The sequence below is a fragment of the Geospiza fortis genome, unplaced genomic scaffold, assembly GCF_000277835.1.
Source record: "Geospiza fortis unplaced genomic scaffold, GeoFor_1.0 scaffold485, whole genome shotgun sequence".
Classification (NCBI taxonomy): Eukaryota; Metazoa; Chordata; class Aves; order Passeriformes; family Thraupidae; genus Geospiza; species Geospiza fortis.
The window spans coordinates 838,979-858,195 of NW_005054457.1; the positions used below are offsets into that span (position 1 = coordinate 838,979).

Here is a 19,217-nt window from a genome sequence, read left to right on the forward strand (position 1 = left end):
GCAGGAGGGAGGCTGGGCAGGGGTGCTGTGGGCTCAGATTTGATGTTCTGTTCCTCTTTCCCCAGAGATCATCGATGACCTGACGAGCCTGGTGGAGAGCACGGATGGGCGGCTGCGCAGCCAGACACGGCACGTGCAGGCGGTGGAGAGGAAATCCACGTCCTGTGGTAGGAGAGGGCTGCAGGGAAACACCCGGGGGTGCAGGGAAACACCCAGGGGTGCAGGGCAAACACACAGACAGGGCTGCCTTGGGGGCTGAGCTGGAGCAGAGGCTGGGCAGAGGTCCAGAATAAAGCAGGGATTTATTCAAAGCATCTCCTCCATGGATCCACCTTGGGCAGCACAAGAGCCCAGCCAGGGCTGCACCCAAGATGAACCAAAATGGCCCCAAAATGCACGACCAGGCACGGGGTCTCTCCCTTGGATCAGTTCTGCTCCATTTGCATCTTGCAGTTCATTGTCCCATTCCAGCTTTAGCCCCTGCAGTCCCACCCTGCTTGTTTTTCTCTCTCCAGCCCACGGTGTTTGTGCTCTTGGGGCTGAGATTTGGATCATTTGTCCTTGGTGCCCAGCTGGAGCAGGAATTGTTTTGTCTCCCTGCTCTGTGCACAGAGCTCAGCATCCTATAATGTGAAGCTCAGAACTGCACACCTAGGCAGCACAGAATGTGAAAAATAGAAAAGCTGAACCTGAGGCATCACCAGGGCAGTTGTTCACTGAGGATGTGCAGTTATTAACTGTTGCTAATTGCTGTGCAATGCTCCCCCCCGAGGACAGCTTCTTTCACAGACACAATCCAGCACTCCACACATCTCCAGCAGCTCTGGCTGGCTGGGCTGAAGTGCTGGTGCAGTTAATTCCCTTCAGCCATTTGACTCCAGCCTTGCACAATGTCCTGATTGTAAGAAACGGTTTGAAATTAGAGCGGTGCATGTTAATTAGCTTTACACAAACTTGCTACCAGCTCTCACAAAGCTGGCACAGCAGGGAGTGGGGCTGCAGGGGCGTTCCTGGGGTGTCCTGCAGGAATGAGCTCCTAGCCCAGCAGCACTCAGAGCCTGCCAGGCATGAAATCCTTCCTGGTGACCCCTGCAGTGATGTGCAAGCTGCTAAACTAAACTGGCCTCGCTCTGCGGAGAGCCAAGGACAGGGATATCCACAGGCAGGTTTGGGTGAAGGGCTGAGGGCTGGAGCTCTCACCAGGAGAGGATGCTGGATGCTGTGGATGGTGGAGAAAGTGTCTTTGTGTGGGAGAGTGACTGACTGGGGGATGAAGTCCCTGGGGAGGTGGTGCCAGTTCAGGTCTGGAGCAGCTTTTGTGGTTTTTGTCATTCCAAAAGACTCGCAGTGCTCTACAGAATTCTGACTCAGAAGTTGCTGAAATTGGGTTTATGTAGCCCAGTGAGGAGGAATCCAAGGGCTGAGGTGGTCCCAGCCTGGCTGTGGCTGGTGGCAGATTTCCCTCTGTGCAGTGAGGCTCTGCCTGCAGAGCTCCCCAGCTCTCACTGGCAGGGAAGCATCTTTGCAGCACTGACAACTCCAGGGATTTATTTGGCTCTCCATCCGTGATAAGGTTTTGGAAGCTTGGTTGATGGAGGCTGATGAAAACCTGTGGCTTCTTCTGGAGGTTAAAGTTGACTTGTCAGAGTCATTTGTCTCTGAGCTCTCCCGTACCAACTGCAGCTGGAATTAAAGGCGTGACTGCAGAGTTCACGACTGACTCTTTTATTTTAGATCTTGGATGTTGATGCAAGATGGGTTTAATTTAAAACTGAGTGCACTTGAATGATGCTGAGTAGCCCTGTGTGCCTTTGGGGTCTCCCCTTAATTCCTGTGGCTTCGTTTTCCTCACGAGTCCAGGGCAGCCCAGCTTGGGATGGGGGTGGGCAGGGAGTCAGTCCCACGGGGTCCAGGGGGGATTTCTCCCCATTTTTGGGTTCCTCGTGCAAGTGCAGCCCCAGACATGTTGCATGATGATGAGGCTGTCTCTTTAACTGGGGAAGCCCATCCTGGCTGCCTGGGGAATTTCAGAGGAGGAGGAGGAGGATGGGAGAAGGAAGGCTGGGAGGATCCTGGCCTGGATTCCTTGGGGGTGACCTCTCTCACCCTTTGCACATTGAAAAACATTTGGCTTTGGTGAGAAGTGCAGCCTCTGGTGCCTGCTCCCTCTGCTCCCATAGGTCTTCCTGTGTTTGCATAACAATTTGGGCATAAGCAAACACCAAATTGCCTCAGCTGGCTGCTTCCTCCTGCCCAGGCGTGAGCTGTGCAGCAGCGATGCTGAGGACACAGGCGTCAGCAGCATTCCTCCCATCCCCTTCCACCCTCGTCCTGGCACTGGGATGAACTGGTGCACTGGGGTCAGAAATACCCATGGGATTATCCCTGGAACGAGGCCAAGCAGCAGGAAAACTGGCACCTGCCAGGGGACCCTGCCAGAGTGCTTGTTTATCATTTAAATTTGATCAAATTACATTGATCAAGTTCAGTAACTCTCTGGGTTTGGTGCCTTGCTTTGGATTCAAAGCAGGGTGAGTGCTCAGCCCTCCCCCTTGCTCCCCCAGACCCGTCTCCCCTCTGCTCCAGCTGTGGTTGGTAATGTGTTTTCCCCTCCTTTTTGAAATGGTGATGTCTTTTTATTCTGCTGCTGAGTGCCTGTGCTGGAGCCAGGGGCTGTGGATACGAGCAGAGCACCCTGGCTGCAATAATGGAATAATCCCTGTTTTACAAGCAAGAATGTCATGCATTAATGGGTGTGTCTTTGTTAGCAGCCAGTATCATCAGGAAATCAAAGGATTGCTGGTGAAGCCCAGCTTTAATCAATATTTCAACATCTGCCTCTCATGCAAACCCCATTTCCAGCTGTGGGGCTGTTCCCAGTGCCCTGTGGTGAGCCCAGTGCTGCCCTTGGGGCTGTGCCCTGGGCATTCCCTCAGCCTGGCACAGCCCTCAGCTGCTCCTGGGGGGGTTGTTCCGTTCACAGCCGATTTTCAGAGCCATTTTTCTGGCTGTCCCAGAGCTGCTGACAGTGGCAGCCCCTGCCATGCCCAGGGAAGGCTGTCCTGTCTCCCCAGTGGCCTCAGGCAGCCCCACACTGGTGGAACTGGGCACTCCCAGGATTGCAGTGCAGGGATAACCACGGGATGGACTCCAGCCTCTGCATTTATGAAATTATTGTTGAAAATCATCAGTCATCCGCAGGCAAATGTTTGCACAGTGCCTGGCATTGTTTTCTCCCTTCCCAGCGAGTGCTGGGCATTAGCAGGGGTGCTGGGACATATAAGATTCTTAGATTTCAGAAATTTGCATTGAGCTTTCAGCAGGGTGTTCACCCAGCCCATCAGTCAAGTGCCAGGCTGCCTGCACCAGCTTTGCCCCAGGAATGGCTCTGTGCACTGTCCTGCCTTCTCAGCCTCGCCTCGGCTGCTCCTGGGCTGCTTTGTCCTCTCTCTGCCAGTCTGGGCACCTCTAGGGCTTTCTGCAGAGTAACACTCACTAACCATTTCTCAATAAATGGTTTTATTAGAAACTTTAACCCTTAGAACGTCCTCTTAAGAACTGCATTTAAAAATTTGCAAATAAATTGAAGTGTAATTAATGTAGAGATGCTGGGGGAACCAGGGGTTTGGTGCTTTTGGGGTAACCTTCCCCCATCCTTCAGTTTTGCAGTGGGATTTTTTGTTTGGTTACTTCCCTAAAGACCATGAGTAGAGAGGATGGTTAAGCCAGGCTTTGGCTATGATAAGAACATCCTCAATGTTTGTGTCTGGAGCAGCCAAGGGGATTTGGGGTGCTCATGCCACCTGTGCAAGAAAAGGACCAGGTAGTGTGGCAGAGCTCGGAAAATGCAAAAGGCTTAAGTCCTTTAAATCAGAGGTTCAAATCCTCTCCCTAGCTTAACCCAAACCACCTTTCCTCCCATGACCAACTACCCACTTCTAATTAACCTCATCATAGCCCTCTCCTATGCCCTACCAATCCTAATCGCAGTAGCTTTCCTCACACTAGTAGAATGCAAAATTCTAAGCTACATACAAGGTCGAAAAGGTCCAAAGACATGACCTGTGCAGAGGTGGTTGCACCTCAGCTGTGCCATGTGTGGGGTCAGAAACGCTTCAGGTCCTGCTGACGGATGGATTCTGGGGAGGGGAGCTGGGCACTGCTGCTCCCACCCCAGTCCCTCTCTGTGTTCTCCTGCTGCTCTTGTTTCCTGGGGAAGCAGCGCAGAAAACCATGACTTTGTCCCAGTAAAAACAAGCAGAAAAAGAAAAGAGGGAGCTTTTATTTCCAGCGGGTGAGTCTGTGTCCATCCCGTTCCCAGCAGCCTGAGGGCAGCAGACCTCGTTCTCCTGTGTGCACCCCTCTGCCCTCTCAGATAAATGAGAGTGAGGAGCAGGCTCAGCAGGTCCCTCCTGGGGCAGGAGCTGTGTCCTGGGGAGCACAGAGCAGTTTGTCCCTGTCCCTGCTTTCCTGCTGTTCCAGCAGGTGGCAATGCAATGCAAGCACCTCCCTGAGGCCAGGTGAGGGCTCAGCTCCCCTCCTGCCCAGGGAGGGGCTGGGGGTGCCAAGGGCAGGGTGGAAACTGCAGCAGATTAATCTGCACCAGGTGGGTGACTTGTTTTAACCTTCCCAAAACACCTGAATGAAAACCAGAGCTTTGCTAAACCCGTTCATTGGACTTTTTGGAAGGTTTGGTTTGTTTTAAAACAGGGTAGCTTGGATTATATAAGGTTTCCTCTAGAAAATAATGATTCATGCAGGCTGGGGCCTTTTCCTGCCAGGTTCTGTGATCTCTCTGTTCTAAGTTTTGCTTATTTTTGCCGTGGATTTAATTTGTTTTATAAATTACGATGGCAGCTGCTCAGGTTTGTTCCTCTGACGTTTCCTGTGTGTTTAGATGAGCAAGTCCCCATCCATTTGTTTTTTGCTCAGTGGGGAGGAGGAGCTGGTTCAGTTGCCATGAAATCAGCCTTTCCTGCAATCTGACTCTTGCAGAGGTTACTCTGATATTCCTCCCTGTCAGAGCTGCCCTGACAACTGCCCTGCTCTGAGTCACCTGTCCAGCCTCTGGTGGCATGACGTCTCTTGGCCTGGCTCTTGAGATGTTTTCCTGAGAGGGGACTGTGCTGGGGGCAATGTCCCCAGCCTGGTGGCAGTGTCCCAGCCTGGTGCCCACTCCTGCAGTGCCCCTGTGCCCTCCAGCCAGCTCCTGGCCTTGCTCTGCCTCCTCTTCCTCCTCCTCCTCACACTCACTGTATTCACTTCTCAAATATTTGCTGGTGCTGAGGTGTTGGAATGGATTCAGCTGATGAAAGAGGATGGACCTAAGCAGTCATAAAAAGGGTTTTTTTATAAAAGAAAGGTGGTTTGGATTTGCTTTATGAGTCCCAGGTGGAAGCACAGCATGTCCTGGTGCTGTCAGCCCTGTGTGTGTTGAGCAGGAAAAGATGGGACCTTCTGGGTCAGAGGATCCCTTCAGGATCAATTTCTGAGAACAAGCTTGTTTTTTCCCCCCCATTACTCCTATTGGAAGGCTGAAATGGTCATAAACTTATTTCCAGCCTGGACCTGTCAGGGATACTTCATGATGCCCACGTGCAGCCCTTGTTCTGCTGTCCTGAATAGTTCTCTCCTCTTTTTTATTTTTTCCCTTAAATGTGTGTGTCCAGGAGATCCCTCAGTGTGCCCTCCCAGCTTTGTTTGGCAGGGCTGAACAACTGTCTTTACATTTTAATCTCCTGAATTAATCTGGTTTCTGCCAAGTCTTTTTTTAATACTCCTTCCTACTTAAACCTTTTGGATGTTTAAGCACAGGAATCAAGTGCAGCATGCCTGGGGCTGCTCACAGCCCTGGGTTTCTGTAAACCCTGTAACCTGGCTTGTCCAGCAGCTCCAGCTCTTCTCTGGCTGTTGGACATACTGCAAGTCCAGCACGTTGATGCCTCAGTCATTTTGGTTTGAGCTGCTTGCTTGGGCCTTTCTCACTCTTGAACATTTTCCACTCGAGTTCATTTTCTTTCCAACTCCCAGCAAAAACTATTGTTTGTCCCCAGAGCGTGGCTTCCTCTCCCATCCTGTGGAATTTCACCCTTTCTCCATTCATCTTCACAGTTTCCCATTTTTTTCCCTTTTCCAGTCCCAGCTTTCCTGTGTGCTGCTGCTGCTTTCCAGCTTTGTGTCAGCAGCAGATTTCATTAGCACACTCACTTCTCGTGCCAAGGTCATTAATAAAAACATTTAATAAGCTCAGCCTGCTGACCATTCCTGGAGGAGCTCTGCCAGTGACCTCCATCCATTCTGCTCCTTCTTTCAACGCCACTTCCCCTCTCACCAGTTTCCTGCCCTTCCAGCTCTGCTGATCCCCAGGTTTTCATTCCAGGCTTTCCCATCTGGGGCTGCATCACTTTGCTGAAGTCTGTGTGGGTAGGATCTGTCACTTCCTTTGTCTACAAAATTCACTGTCTGACCAGCTAACCTGGTTAGCCCTGTGTGATCTGATTTCCTCTCAGTGCACTCCCAGTGGTTTTTACCCTCTTTAATTTTTGGCTTCCTGTTCTAATTAGCCTTGGTTTGCTCTGGAGCCTCCATCCTGCCCAGGTTGCTCAGACCTGGGGATACTCAGAGCTGTTTCTTCCCTATGTTTTGTGGGTGGCAGCTGTGTGGGTGCTGCAGTTCCCCTCTGGCTCTGGAGGGATCCCTGATTTTGGGGTACCTGTCCTGCTGAGGCTCAGGGTGAGGGGTGCATCACTCCTGCCTCCATTCCTGGCTTTAGGGACACCCCAGAGTGGCATTTCTGGGCCTGGGCTGCGAGGTGTCAGTCAGGCAGAGGCTGAAGCCTGGAGCAGTGAAATGCCATCCCTCCTCATCAGGAGACACAGAGAGGGGGAGCAAAAGGCAATCGAGATCTTCTTAATTACATTTGCATATGCAGCTGTTCAAACAGACTGAACCTCATCAGAGCCTGCTCATACCTAGCAGGAGATTTAGAGCAGCTGTTGTCAGCCCACGTAGTGGGATCCTGCAAATCTGGTGCTAAATAAGCCCCTGGGCACCCTGCTCACCCAAGCTGCCCATCACTGCAAAAGGCCAAGCAATTAATTGGATTTCAATATTGAGAAAATGGAATTGTGTGAAACATCCAAGCGCGACTGCTTACAGCTCGGTTTCCAAGGATATGTGTTGCAGAATTAAATCATTAATTTATATTTCTGAAAACAGTGATGAAATGTATTAATTTGTACATTACCAAAGAGGCTCAAACTTGCCTCCTTCTGCCTTTTCTTTCCTAATATGCTCAATGACAAAATAATTGCTCTCCCTGATCTGGAGCTGAAATCCAACGGTGCTCAGGCTCGGGGATTTCGTGCCACGTTCAAACCCAAAGCAGGGGGGAAATCATCTGGGTCAAAGGTTTGTAGTGATTCCTGCAGACTGAAATTCTGTCTTCATCTTTGGCTCCTGAATGCTGAGCCTTTTGCAGCCTCCCTTGGCGGTGTTACCCTGGATCCCCCAGCCAGAGCTGGGCTGAGCATGCAGTGCCCAGGCAAGCCCAGGGGCCAGAATCTGGAATTTTGTGTTTGCCAAGGCCAGGGCAGGGAGAGGGGCAGCATCTGGAATTTTGTGCTTGGCTAGGGCAGGGAGAGGGGCAGCATCTGGAATTTTGTGTTTGCCAAGGCCAGAGCAGAGCGAGGGGCAGCATCTGGAATTGCTCTTGCCCAGCCCTGGGCACTGCAGGGCCACAACAATGCACGGAGGATGTGGTCAGGGGGAAATGAGGCTGCTGGGGACAAGTGGTTGTGTTGTCTCTTCAGGGCTTTCTGAGATGTGTGGAGGATGCTGATCCCAGCAGAACCCGGGGATGTAAATCAACAGGGGCTGGGATCTCAAATACTCCTTGTTTTGCAGAAGTGCAGTGGAACTCCTGCCATGGTGCCAGTGGGCTGGAGGAGCAGTGTCCTCATGGGGAGAGCAGCAGGAAAGCCCTGCCCTTGTGGGGGATTGGTCAGCTCTGCTGTTGCTTTAGGAAATGTCCTGACTTGAGGTGAAAATGGAGATTTTTGTGCAGCCCTGGGGGAGATCCCTTCAATGTCACTGTCACCTGGGCTGCCTGTCTGCTCGCCCAGGCTCCAGGTGGGCTCTGCACCCTTTGCTCAGTGTCACACGGAGGGGATGGGTGCTGGATGTCACACAGGGTGACAGGGCTCACACTGAAGCTGCTGTGCCACCCTGGAGCTGCTGTTTGCAGTGACCTTGCTGGGGGAAGCAGAGCAGTGACCCTGGAATGTCACAGCTGTTTGTGAGCCCAGCTGGGAGCTGGTGGCAGGAGCCAGGTCTGGGCTGGAATGTGCAGCCTGGCTGCTTCTCTGCAGGATGGTCAGCCTGTGCCAGTGGCCTTGGTGTGACATTCTGGGGGCTCTGGGCTCTGTGGGTGTGGGGCTGTGGCTCGTGGGGCACTGGCTGCATTGAGGTTGTGTTGTATCACAGATGGACTGGGACACACAGTAGCTCCTGTGTAATACTCATCTCCTAAACAATCAAAAATCCTGCACCAGAACATCTCTCTTTTGGCAAGGAGAGTGGTGCCACTGGCTCTGTTTCAGTGAAGTTTCATTTTGCAAGCCACGCTTTCTGAATCCGCCTGGTTATTGCATTTATCTGCGAGGTGCATTGGGAAAACTTGGAAAACTTGGCTGCAGTTTGCAGCAGCCTTTTGAGGGAGGTGCTGTGGGCTTGCACCTCACCCTGGGGTTGTTGTGTGCCTGATAATTAATGATGATTGTCACTGTGGCTCCTGGGGCTGAGGGAAGCAGGGGAGGGTGCAGGGTGTCCCCAGGCTCTCCTCTGTAAACATCTTCCTTTTGTCAGGAGCCTGAAAGAATACACTTATTTTAAACTGCTATCTGCTTCCACAGAGGGACAGTTTTATAGGATACAGACAGTGCCTGCTGGGATTTTTATGGCCTGTAGTGTTCTCAGCAAATGGTTTTGAGCACAAGTTGGCTGGGCTGGAATGACCTTCTCTTGTTCATTAACTGTCTGTTGAAAAATCTGCGTGTGGTGGTAGCCAGAGAGCCCTGATTGGGGTTATTTTAGGTGGTGCAGGGAGGTCTGGGCCTTTCCTTCCCTCCTCATTATCAGGCAGCAGAGGCTGCTCAGGGCCTGGTTTATTTACCTAATAAACTGCCTCTTTATCGTCTAGGAAATGCTCACATTTTTCAGCCAAGAAATCCTAGTAACAGGCAAACAGAGGTCTAGCAGTCAGGTCTGGGGAAACAAGAAGATGAAGGTCAGCTAATATTGCTGTTATTCTCTTTCCTGGTGGCCATGACAGCAGGGGGGGTTTATTTGAAGATCCCAGACTCGGAGTCATTGTTGGTCCCCCGAGCATGGGGGGCTGTGCCAACACTTGGGATATTAATGCATTCTCCAGATCAGTGAATGAGGAATTCCTCCACACTCCTTTCTTTGCAGAAAAAGGGAAAAAATCCCCTTCCCCCCCTTCCCCCTTCTCCCCACACTTTGTTTGCTGTGGCTTTGTCTGCAGGGTGATGCTGGGCATCCCTAATGAGGCTGGCAGGGATGGGATGGGATGGGATGGGATGGGATGGGATGGGATGGGATGGGGATGGATGGGATGGGATGGGGGGGGGACCCCATCTCCTTTTCATGCCTTCATTCAGCATTAGTCAAGAAATAAATGGGGATCAGGGAGGCAGGAAATGTGTGATTTCTGCTCTTCAGTCTTCAGAGACTCACAGAAGTGTTTGGATTGGATAGGGGACCTCAGAGCCCAGCCAGTGCCACCCCTGCCATGGCAGGGACACCTCCCACTGTCCCCGGGACCCCTCCCACTGTCCCAGGTGCTCCCAGCCCCGGTGTCCAGCCTGGCCTTGGGCACTGCCAGGGATCCAGGGGCAGCCACAGCTGCTCTGGGCACCTGTGCCAGGGCCTGCCCACCCTGCCAGGGCACAGTTTGTTCCTAATTTCCCATCTAACCCTACCCTCCTTCAGCTTGAGGCCATTCCCTGTGTCTATCCCTCCAGGCCTTGTCCTGGGGGCCCTGGAGGAGCTCTGAGCTCTCCCTGGAGCCTTCTCCAGGCTGAACAACCTCAGCTCTCTCAGCAGGAGCACTCAGCCTTGTGCTTTCCTTTCAGAGCTGTCCCACCATGCAGATGAGCCCTTCTGTCAGGCTGCCCACGGGGTTTGTGCCCTTTGTCCCATTGGTACCAGGGTGAGACCATCCCTGCTGGAGGAGTCTCCTTTGGTGGAGCTAGACTGCACTTCTGGGGTCTTGAGCTGTCTAATTCTTGCATAAGAGACTTTCTTTGAGAAGTATTTTTAGAGACATCTCTGATAAAAATACCCCAGGTAGGAGGGAGAGCTCTTGGCACACTCACCTTCTCTGGAGTGAGGGGGTTACACCTTTCCTTTCTACAGATCCAGAAAAGGGGGGTTTGTAATGCTTCAGATCGTGGGGGCTGCTGAATAATGCTGTGCAATAATAGTGCTGTGCAATAATAATCCTGTTAAACTCAGAGTCCTTTGTTCCATGAAGTATCACAAAGCCCTGTCTGGAACAGCCTCTCCCAGAACCTGTCACTCCTCATGGTGCCATGAGCTGGCAGAAAGTCAGGATTGTGCCAGCTGTGCAGGCAGGGAATGCCACCCTGAGCCCCTGTGCCAGCTCTGCAGGCAGGGAATGGCACCCTGAGCCCCTGTGCCAGCTCTGCTGGCAGGGAATGGCACCCTGAGCCCCTGTGCCAGCTGTGCAGGCAGGGAATGGCACCCTGAGCCCCTGTGCCAGCTCTGCAGGCAGGGAATGGCACTCTCAGTGCTCTGCCAGGCCATGGTTTGTGCAGGCAGGGGCATCTCCCCTCTGCCATGGGGCAGCCAGACCCTGCTGGGGTCTCAGCGCCCCAGGTGCCCAGAGCTGGGGATCTCCTGTCACAGTGGGATCATTTCCCCTGTGTGGGCTGCAGGAGCTGCTGCTGGTGCTGTGTTGGGTTTGTTCAGTGCCCAGGGCAGGGCATTGCTGCTCTCCCTGCAGCCCCAGGTGCCCAGGGGGCTCTGGGTGATGCTCTGGGTGATGCTCTGGGTGATGCTGCTGGTGCCAGCCCAGGGGGGCTCTGGGTGATGTTCTGGGTGATGTTCTGGGTGATGCTCTGGGTGATGCTCTGGGTGATGCTGCTGGTGCCAGCCTCTCTCCAAACCCGCTGGTGAGAGGGAGAGCAGCTCTTTCTGAGCAGTTGTTTCAGCACGAGCTGCTGCCTTGCTAAACGCTGCTGCCACCTCTCCCCCTGTACAATTTTATCAGAATCTCCCTTTCTGGCTGGGGGAAGAGCTGGTGGAAGTTCACTGCGAAGGGAATGTTTGGTGCTGCCAGGGAGGTTCCTGACTGAGCTGGATCCTGGAGCTGGGGATCAGCCCTGGAGCAAGTGTGCTCTGTCAGGGCTGGGGGATTTGGGGTGTGAATTTCCCAGGGTCTAATCGTCTCATAAAGCTGCTGAGTGTGACTCCTTCCCCAGTAATCTGCTTAACTCAGTCCCTTACCCTGCTCTGGAGAATGCAGCTCCCAGGCTGTTTGCATGACAAGCAGCCCGGGATTGTCTGGGCTCCGGGGAAGGTGCTGGGAGTTAATTGGAGCAGCTGGAGCTGCTGCTTTCCCATGTTCACCGGCAGGCTGGCTGAGGAGCAGAGCTTTTATGGGCAGCTCCACTCCAGGCTGCACCATGTGTTTTGATAGCTAAAATACTTAAATTAAAAAAAAAAAATTGGTTTGCCTTCCAAAGGGTGTTTTTCTCCACCAAAACTAATCTCGAGGGAAAATGATGTTTGGTAGCTCTGGAATTATTGGATTTGCAGATAGAAACTGCAGCTACTGACTGATGACCAAAGCAGCTAACTGGGAGATGTTCTTGGCAGCTGGTCCTGCTAAAAACCTCCCCTCAAAGCCATGAAAACCACAGTGAACAATATCAAAATAGCAAAAAAAAAAAAAAAAAAGCTGCTAGTAAGCAGAAACTAATCACTGCATCCACCTCTTCATTATAAAATTAAGGATGCTCCATTAGAAGTGTTCCCTTTAAAATTTTATTAGGATTCCCTCCCACCAGACCTTGATTGTGCTAAAAATAAAAGGATAAGCATCCCCTCATCTCTGTTTTTAATTGGCCTACTCCTAAAGCCAAACCCTGTGAGTGGAATTCCTGCTTGGAGATGGGCTCTGTGATACGTCGTCAGCCTGTGCTGCCTTGGTGGGAGCAGAGGCAGAAGGAGAGGCTGAAGCACTGGAGAAACTGTGAAACTGTGCAGGTTTTATTTCAATTGCACAGGCATATTTGTTCTGTGACTCAGAAAGATGTGGCTTAGGAGTGTAATTTTAGCAGAATTGTATCACTTGGTTGGAGTTAATGCTTTGCAGACAGCAGAGTCCACAAAACAATGTGAAATCTGGGGGATAAATGGGGATCTTCCCAGTCAGAGCCCACGTGGAGTCGGTGGGAAGCTTTCCTAGGCAGCGTTTTGTGTGCACTGCAGATCCCCTTCCTTGGGAGCCCATCCTCAGCTCTGGGCTGGGAAACGAGGAGTGGCAGGAGCAGAACCCTCCCCAAGCTGTGGCTGATATGTGGCATCATCCAGGTCTGGGGTGGGAAACAAGGACTGGCAGGAGCAGAACCCTCCCACAGTGATGGCATCATCCAGGTCTGGGGTAGGAAAAGGGGATGGCAGAGCTGGCAGGAGCAGAACCCTCCCCAAGCTGTGGCTGATTTGTGGCATCCTCCAGGTCTGGGGTAGGAAAAGGGCACTGGCAGAGTGGCAGGAGCAGAACCTTCCTGCAGTGATGGCATCCTCCAGGTCTGGCGTGGGAAGTGGGCACTGGCAGGAGCAGAACTCTCCTGCATCCGTGGCTGATCCGTGGCACACACGGAGCCTCCCGGGAGCAGGGCAGGGGCTGGAGGTCAGCTCAGGTCAGTCCCACATCCATGGTGCTGCCAGCCCCAGAGCAGGGCCCTGGGGAAGGGCAGGGTTCTAGGAGTTGCCCAGGGACCCCGGGAGCTGCCCTGCCCTCCATGCCAGCAGTGCCCTCCGTGCCCTCCATGTCCAGCAGTGCCCTCCATGCCAGCAGTGCCCTCCATGTCCAGCAGTGCCCTCCATGCCCAGCAGTGCCCTCCATGCCAGCAGTGCCCTCCATGTCCAGCAGTGCCCTCCATGCCCAGCAGTGCCCTCCGTGCCAGCAGAGCACTCCAGCCTGGCTCTGCAGCACTTGCAGGAGCTCAGGGATTGTGGGCACTCAGGGGTTGTGCCAATTCCAAATTTCTTCCAATGATCCCAGCTCAAACAGTGGCATCCAGGGAAGTGTTCCTTGAATCTTAATGCTACCTTAAACAGCCAGCAAGACAAAGACTGAGCCCCGTGCTTTGGGGGAGGTTCTTCTGGGAATAGAGGAAAAGCCATGGCTAAAGGTGATTTTCCCTCTCTCCCCCCTTCTTTTCCCTTCTGTTCTGTAGTAGCAGGGGTTTGCTTTAACTGTGGTCATCTTTTAATAAATGCAGAGGAAACTGGAAGAGTTTGGAAAAGTATGGGCTAAGCAAATGCTCCAGAGGGACCTGTAGTGGCAACATGATTAATAAGGGACAGTGCTGGTAATTCTATCAAAACAGAGCTATTGCAAAAGCAGCTGCAGCATCCTGGCTTTGGGCAGAGCAGCACTCAGACAAATGGTCCAGGGAGATTTGTGTGCCTCCCTGCTGGGGGGGTTTCTTCTCCCCCTACAAGTGTGAGGGGAAAAGCTCTGTAGATTTAACCGTAGGATTAGACTCCAGGAAAAAAAAAGAAATTAGTAAATCAGGCAGCTAATGGCTCCCAAGTATTTTCATGCTGGTTGTTTGTTTGATACAGGCTCCAATCCTTACACAGATATTTTTTCCCCTTAATTTTATATATTTACCTTTTTTCTCTGTCAGCCCCCACACATATCTGGGAATAACCTTAAGGAGCTGAAAAGGGGAAATGTTCTCCATAAGGAAAATGTGATGCAAAATATAGAATCCTGGAGTGGGGTGGGTTGGGAAGGACCTTAGAGGAGGGACATCCAGTGGCACCCCAGCCATGGCAGGGACACCTCCCACTGTGCCCTGCCCAGCCGGGCCCTGGGCACTGCCAGGGAGGGGACACAACAACGTCAGAGGCACCAGGGAAGGTTCCAGCCCGTGCTGCTCTCTGCAGGCTCTGCCAGGGCTCTGTGGGGCTGCAGAGCTGTGACACAGTGACACAGTAATACAGTGACATGGTGACACAGCAGTGACACAGTGACACAGTGACACAGCTGTGACACGGTGACATGGTGACACAGTAATACAGTGACATGGTGACACAGCAGTGACACAGTGACAGTGACACAGTGACACAGCTGTGACACAATGAAAGTGACACAGCAGTGTCACCCTGCTCCTGTCACCCGTGCCAGGTGTCCCCAGCACGCTGTTCCCAGCTGTGACACAGTTGACACAGTGACACTGACACAGTGACACAGCAGTGACACAGTGACAGTGACACAGTGACAGTGACACAGCAGTGACACAGCAGTGACACAATGACAGTGACACAGTGACACAGCAGTGACACAGTGACAGTGACACAGTGACAGTGACACAGTGACACAGCAGTGACACAGCAGTGTCACCCTGCTCCTGTCACCCGTGCCGGGTGTCCCCAGCACGCCGTTCCCAGAGTGATTTCCTCATTTCCTTTGTGCAGCTGCTGGGGCAGCTGGAGCTGTCCTGTGGGGAGGCAAAGCAGGGCCCTGGAGTGAAGAGCCCATAAACTTCTCAGGTTTTAGGAAGGCACGGGGATGAAATGATGCTGTGGTTTTTCCCTCCTCCTCTCTCTTCTTTTTTTCTTTTTTTTTTGACACAAAATGAGAGGGGACCTCTTGCACTGCACGTGCATAAATTGTGCAGGTTTGGCTCTGCTCGAGGCTGAAATTAAAGAATAAAAGAAAATCAAATAGTCATCCTGACACATGAGACAATGCAGTCGTCCAAACCCAAAATAGTTCTGTGTAGTACTCTGCATATAGGAGTCAGGGATCTGTGTGTGGGCTTTGAAGATGCCTTGCCTTCTTTTTTTGGGGAAGAAACTTCTGTTAACATCTAAATGATGTCAAGAATTCAGCAAGGATTGAATTCCCCACTTCATCTGCACGAAATTTTTGCATTGCTACTGAACTCTGTTATTTTATCAGCCTCCTGCTCTTCTGACTCTATTTTCCAAAACCTTTTAAAGTGATTGTGCAAGTCAAACCTAATTTCTTATCACAATTCTTGTGTATATTGGCTCAGTGCTTTGCAAGGGATTGTTTCACCCACCCTGTTTCCCTTGGCATTTCTAGAAGGTTCTTGGAGTTGTTAGCAGCTGTAAATGGTATTAATAAGGAGGATTTGGTTGCTGCTTTCTGCAGTTTCTCTGCTGATTAGGCTGCATTGCCAAAGGTTGAGCAAGTTTCTAAAAGCAGGATTGTTCTTTGAGTTGTGAAAACACGATTCCCAACAAAACAACAGCTGTATGTGTGTCAAGAATTCTCCAGGCAGGCTGCACCCAGCAGAAACTGGGCTGGAACTGAATCCAAAGGGGTGTTGGTGTTAAAATCGAGGACGTTTCACCTGGGTGTTTAAAGATCCAGCCAGGAGGACACCAAGGCTTTTTGCCTTTTGTGTTTGAGGTGAAAATCCATCTCGCACTCCAGGGTTCTGTCCCTGCTGTGCTGGGCTTCCCAAAGCAGCTTTGGTGGGCTGGGAGGAGCCTTCCTGAGAGCAGCTGGGGCTGTGGGGGCATCTTGGGGCTCCATCCAGGGAATCCAGGCTGTGGGACCCCTCAGCAGCTCCCTGGCCTTCCCAAGGGTTCCCACGGGTTCCCAAATGGGCACAACTTGGGCTCCATCCAAGGAATCCCGGCTGTGAGGTCCCTCAGCAGCTCCCTGGCCTCCCTGGCTCAGGCAGGAGCCTCCTTGCTGTGTACCTGGAATTCTCTCTGAGCTTTCTCCAAGCTCTGCAGCAGATGGAGAGAGACATCCTGAGCAGAGGGGTCTGGGCAGAAGCAGTTTGGGCTTCCAGTCTGCATGGACTGGAGAAACCAGAGGAGTTCTGGGTGTGTGGGAGCAGTTCAGGCGTGCAGTGTCATTAATCTTCATCTGTGGCTTTTGAAATCAGCAGCAGCCAGAGTGTCCCAGACCTGAAAGCCGTGTTTGTTTGGGTAGAGTGGGTGTGCAGGGAGTTTCTCTGAGTGTTTTCACCCCACCAGGGCAGGTTTGTGTCGAGTGGATTGACTGGAGCAGCAGTGCACAGTGTGGCTCTGACCATTGCAGCAGCCCTGGTTTACAGGGTCAGCCCAGTGGTTTCGTGTTTGAAGTTGTCACACATTGAATTCTTGACTGCTTTGTGCCCATTCTTAATTTCTAAAAAGAAAAAAAAAGCCCATGCTGGTTTTGAGCTGGAGTTTCTCATACTTAAGTCTGTGTAAAGATGATTTATGGTGCTAGGAGGGCTCCACTGGAAATGCAAGATCTATTATGAAGTGCATTGAACGGCCCATGCTGAAATGTTTATTGCTGTCTTCAAAACAGAATACATCAGGGCTGATGGGGCCTGTCCAGGAAAGAGAGAGGCTGCAGTGCACTGGGGCTAGTGGGGTATTTTTAGTATTTCAATAAAAGACGAGGCTTTTAAAGGAAATCACTTATTGCCATTTTGCAATCAAGAATGCAGGAGTGTTCCAGGGACTGCGAGAAATATGCTTCAAGAATGTGGGAGCCATAAGGAACTAATCATTAACGATTCTCCCGTTTCCACCCCCGGCCCTGCGCTGAGGAAGCCATTTGGGAGCTTTGCAATTTGTATGGAAATCTCAGCCCCACTGAGCCAGGCATCCCGGGCACGGGGGAGCCAGCAGAGCCCATTTCCAGCAGTTCCTGCCATTCCTGGGTGAGCAGGGCACTTGGGCAAATCGGAGACACATGGAGCAGCCTTCAGGAGCACTTAATCCAACCTTAAATGAGTGACAGGAACACAACCTGATCTTTTTGTGTGTAGGTTCTTCTTGCTCAGTGCCTCGTGGGGAGGTTCTCCCTGCAGGGTCAGATGGATCAGTAAAACTTTGAGGTTGTTGCTGTTGCTGTTCCGCTCATTTGGCTGAGCTGGGATTGTTTTTATTTCTTGTTTATTTTTTTCATGGGATGCTGGAAACCCTTTGGAAGAATTTTGGTGCTGTGATACGTCCATGTAAGCAGGGAGGGAGCGATCCCAGCCCTTGCCAGAGTGAAAAACAAAGGCAGAGGCAAAAGAGAATCCTTTCCCAAGTGACTGATGGGACAATTTAGTGATGCATCTGAGCAGAGCTGGTGGTTGCCACCTTTTTCCCTGTCTGGCCCTGGTGTCCTGGGGAGGCAGTTCAGGCAGCCACAATGGCAGACAAGTGACCCCACCAAAAACAAAGCCAGGGTGTGGGGCTGGTGGCAGATGGACGTGGGCAGATGTCCCTTCTGTGCCAGGCCGGCAGAGCTGCCCTTTCATCTGATTCTTTCTCTTTGCCCGTTTGTTTTTGCTGGGGAGAGTGGTGCAGGGACAGCAGTTCCCTGCTGAGATCATCTGTCACAGCTTCTGCCTGTCCCCAGGCTGCTGCAGGTAGCAGGGCTGGGCTCTGACCCTTCCTTTCAGGAAAACCCTTTGGAGTTTGCCAGCTGGGCTGGGCTGCTGCATCCCCTGCTGGAGCTGGGGCTGGGGCAGGGGCTGGGCAGGGAGGCTGAGCTGGAGAAGCTCCAGGGAGAGAGAGGAGCCCCAGCCTCAGGACACTGCCCCAGCGCTGGGATTCCCTGGTGAATCCCCCAGGCTGGGAGTGCAGGGAGAAATCTCCTCCGTGCTCTGTGACCGGTGCTGCCCAAGGTCCCACCCATCAGGTGGGTTTTCCATCAGGAACCTTGGGTTTCCTGTGGCCAGGAGAGCTTTCCCTGGCTGTGCTGCACTCCCTGGTCCCAGCTGCTCTCCCCAGCACAGCTCCATGGCACAGTTCATGGCAAACCCTGCTGTTCCTCAGGGCTCATGCCCTGGGGGGGTATCTTCTGCTGGAGATGGGGAAATCCCAGTTAAACCTGTGCTTTCTCACCCTTCCTGCTGGTTTTCCCAGAGCAGAAGGGTTCAGGTGACACCTGGGGCTTGGTTGGGCTTGCTGGAGTGAGCTGAGTGACCCTCACGTGAAATAAGGGATTTTTAGACCCTTTGTGCTCTTCTTTGAGCTGTTTTGTTTCCTTTCTCCTGGGAGACCTTTGGTGCACATTGAGGTGTGTGACACTTGCACAGGTGCCATTCCAGGCTGCAGCTCTGCTGCTCAGAAATGCTGAGTTTCCCTCAGCTGCTCCTGCTGCTGGCTGTCCCTGATGTCAGGGAAAGGATGCCCAGGAGTCTGGAGGAAGGACAGCTGGAAACTGTGTGTCTGTGTGTGCTTGTTTAATTAAAAAAGGGGGAAAAACCAAGCCACATGCAAAGCAATCCAGTAACCACATCTGCCAGTGACCTTTGGGGCTGGAAAGAGTCTGGTGATGGTGTGGGGCCAAGCAAGGAAAGTTGTGAAGTCACTCAGAGGAACAAAAGGAAAATCCATGAGGATGTTTCCAGCTTGGGGCTGGGTGATTGCACAGCTCTGTCCCAGCCCACCCCTCACAACAGGCAGAGGTGGGTTGAGGTTGCCAGTTTTGGGTTGATTTGGGGTTTTTGGGCTGGGGAAGCTGCTGCCTCTCACACCTGCTCCTGATGCACTGGTGAGCCCAGGCAATGATTTTATTTCCCAGTGTTTTTGCAGGAGGTGTTCAGGTGTGGATTCCTTTATGAAGCTCTCTGGTTCAGTCACTGTGGCTCAGAGGTACCTGAACCATTTCTCCACCATTGTCCTCTCCCAGCTACCTGCTGCTATTTAAAGGAGCTGCAGATTTAGCTCCAAGTGTTCCCTTTCCCACAGACTCCTCTGAAAGTTGAAACTTGTGACAGTTCAGTTCTTGCTGTGCTCTTGCCTTGTCTTCAGCTCTGAACAAATGTCTGTCTCTGAGCTTCACTTCTGGTGGCTCAGAAGGGAAAATCATTTAAATTTTCTCATTTCCATGGGAAACCCTCCTGCCTTTGAGCTGCCCTTGCTGAGCTCTGGTTCTCAGGGCAGAGCAGGAGCTCAGGAAT

The 19,217-nt window shown here is 52.2% G+C and overlaps 1 protein-coding gene across 1 annotated transcript in view; it reads left to right on the forward strand.

Annotated features, from left to right (window-relative positions):
* STX8 (syntaxin 8) overlaps nt 1-19,217 on the forward strand; it is a 77,376-nt gene that overhangs the window by 51,280 nt on the left and 6,879 nt on the right. The window contains exon 6 of the mRNA XM_031062700.1: nt 66-167. Within this exon, the coding sequence (XP_030918560.1) occupies nt 66-167 (102 nt within the window). The remainder of the gene's footprint in view (nt 1-65; nt 168-19,217) is intronic.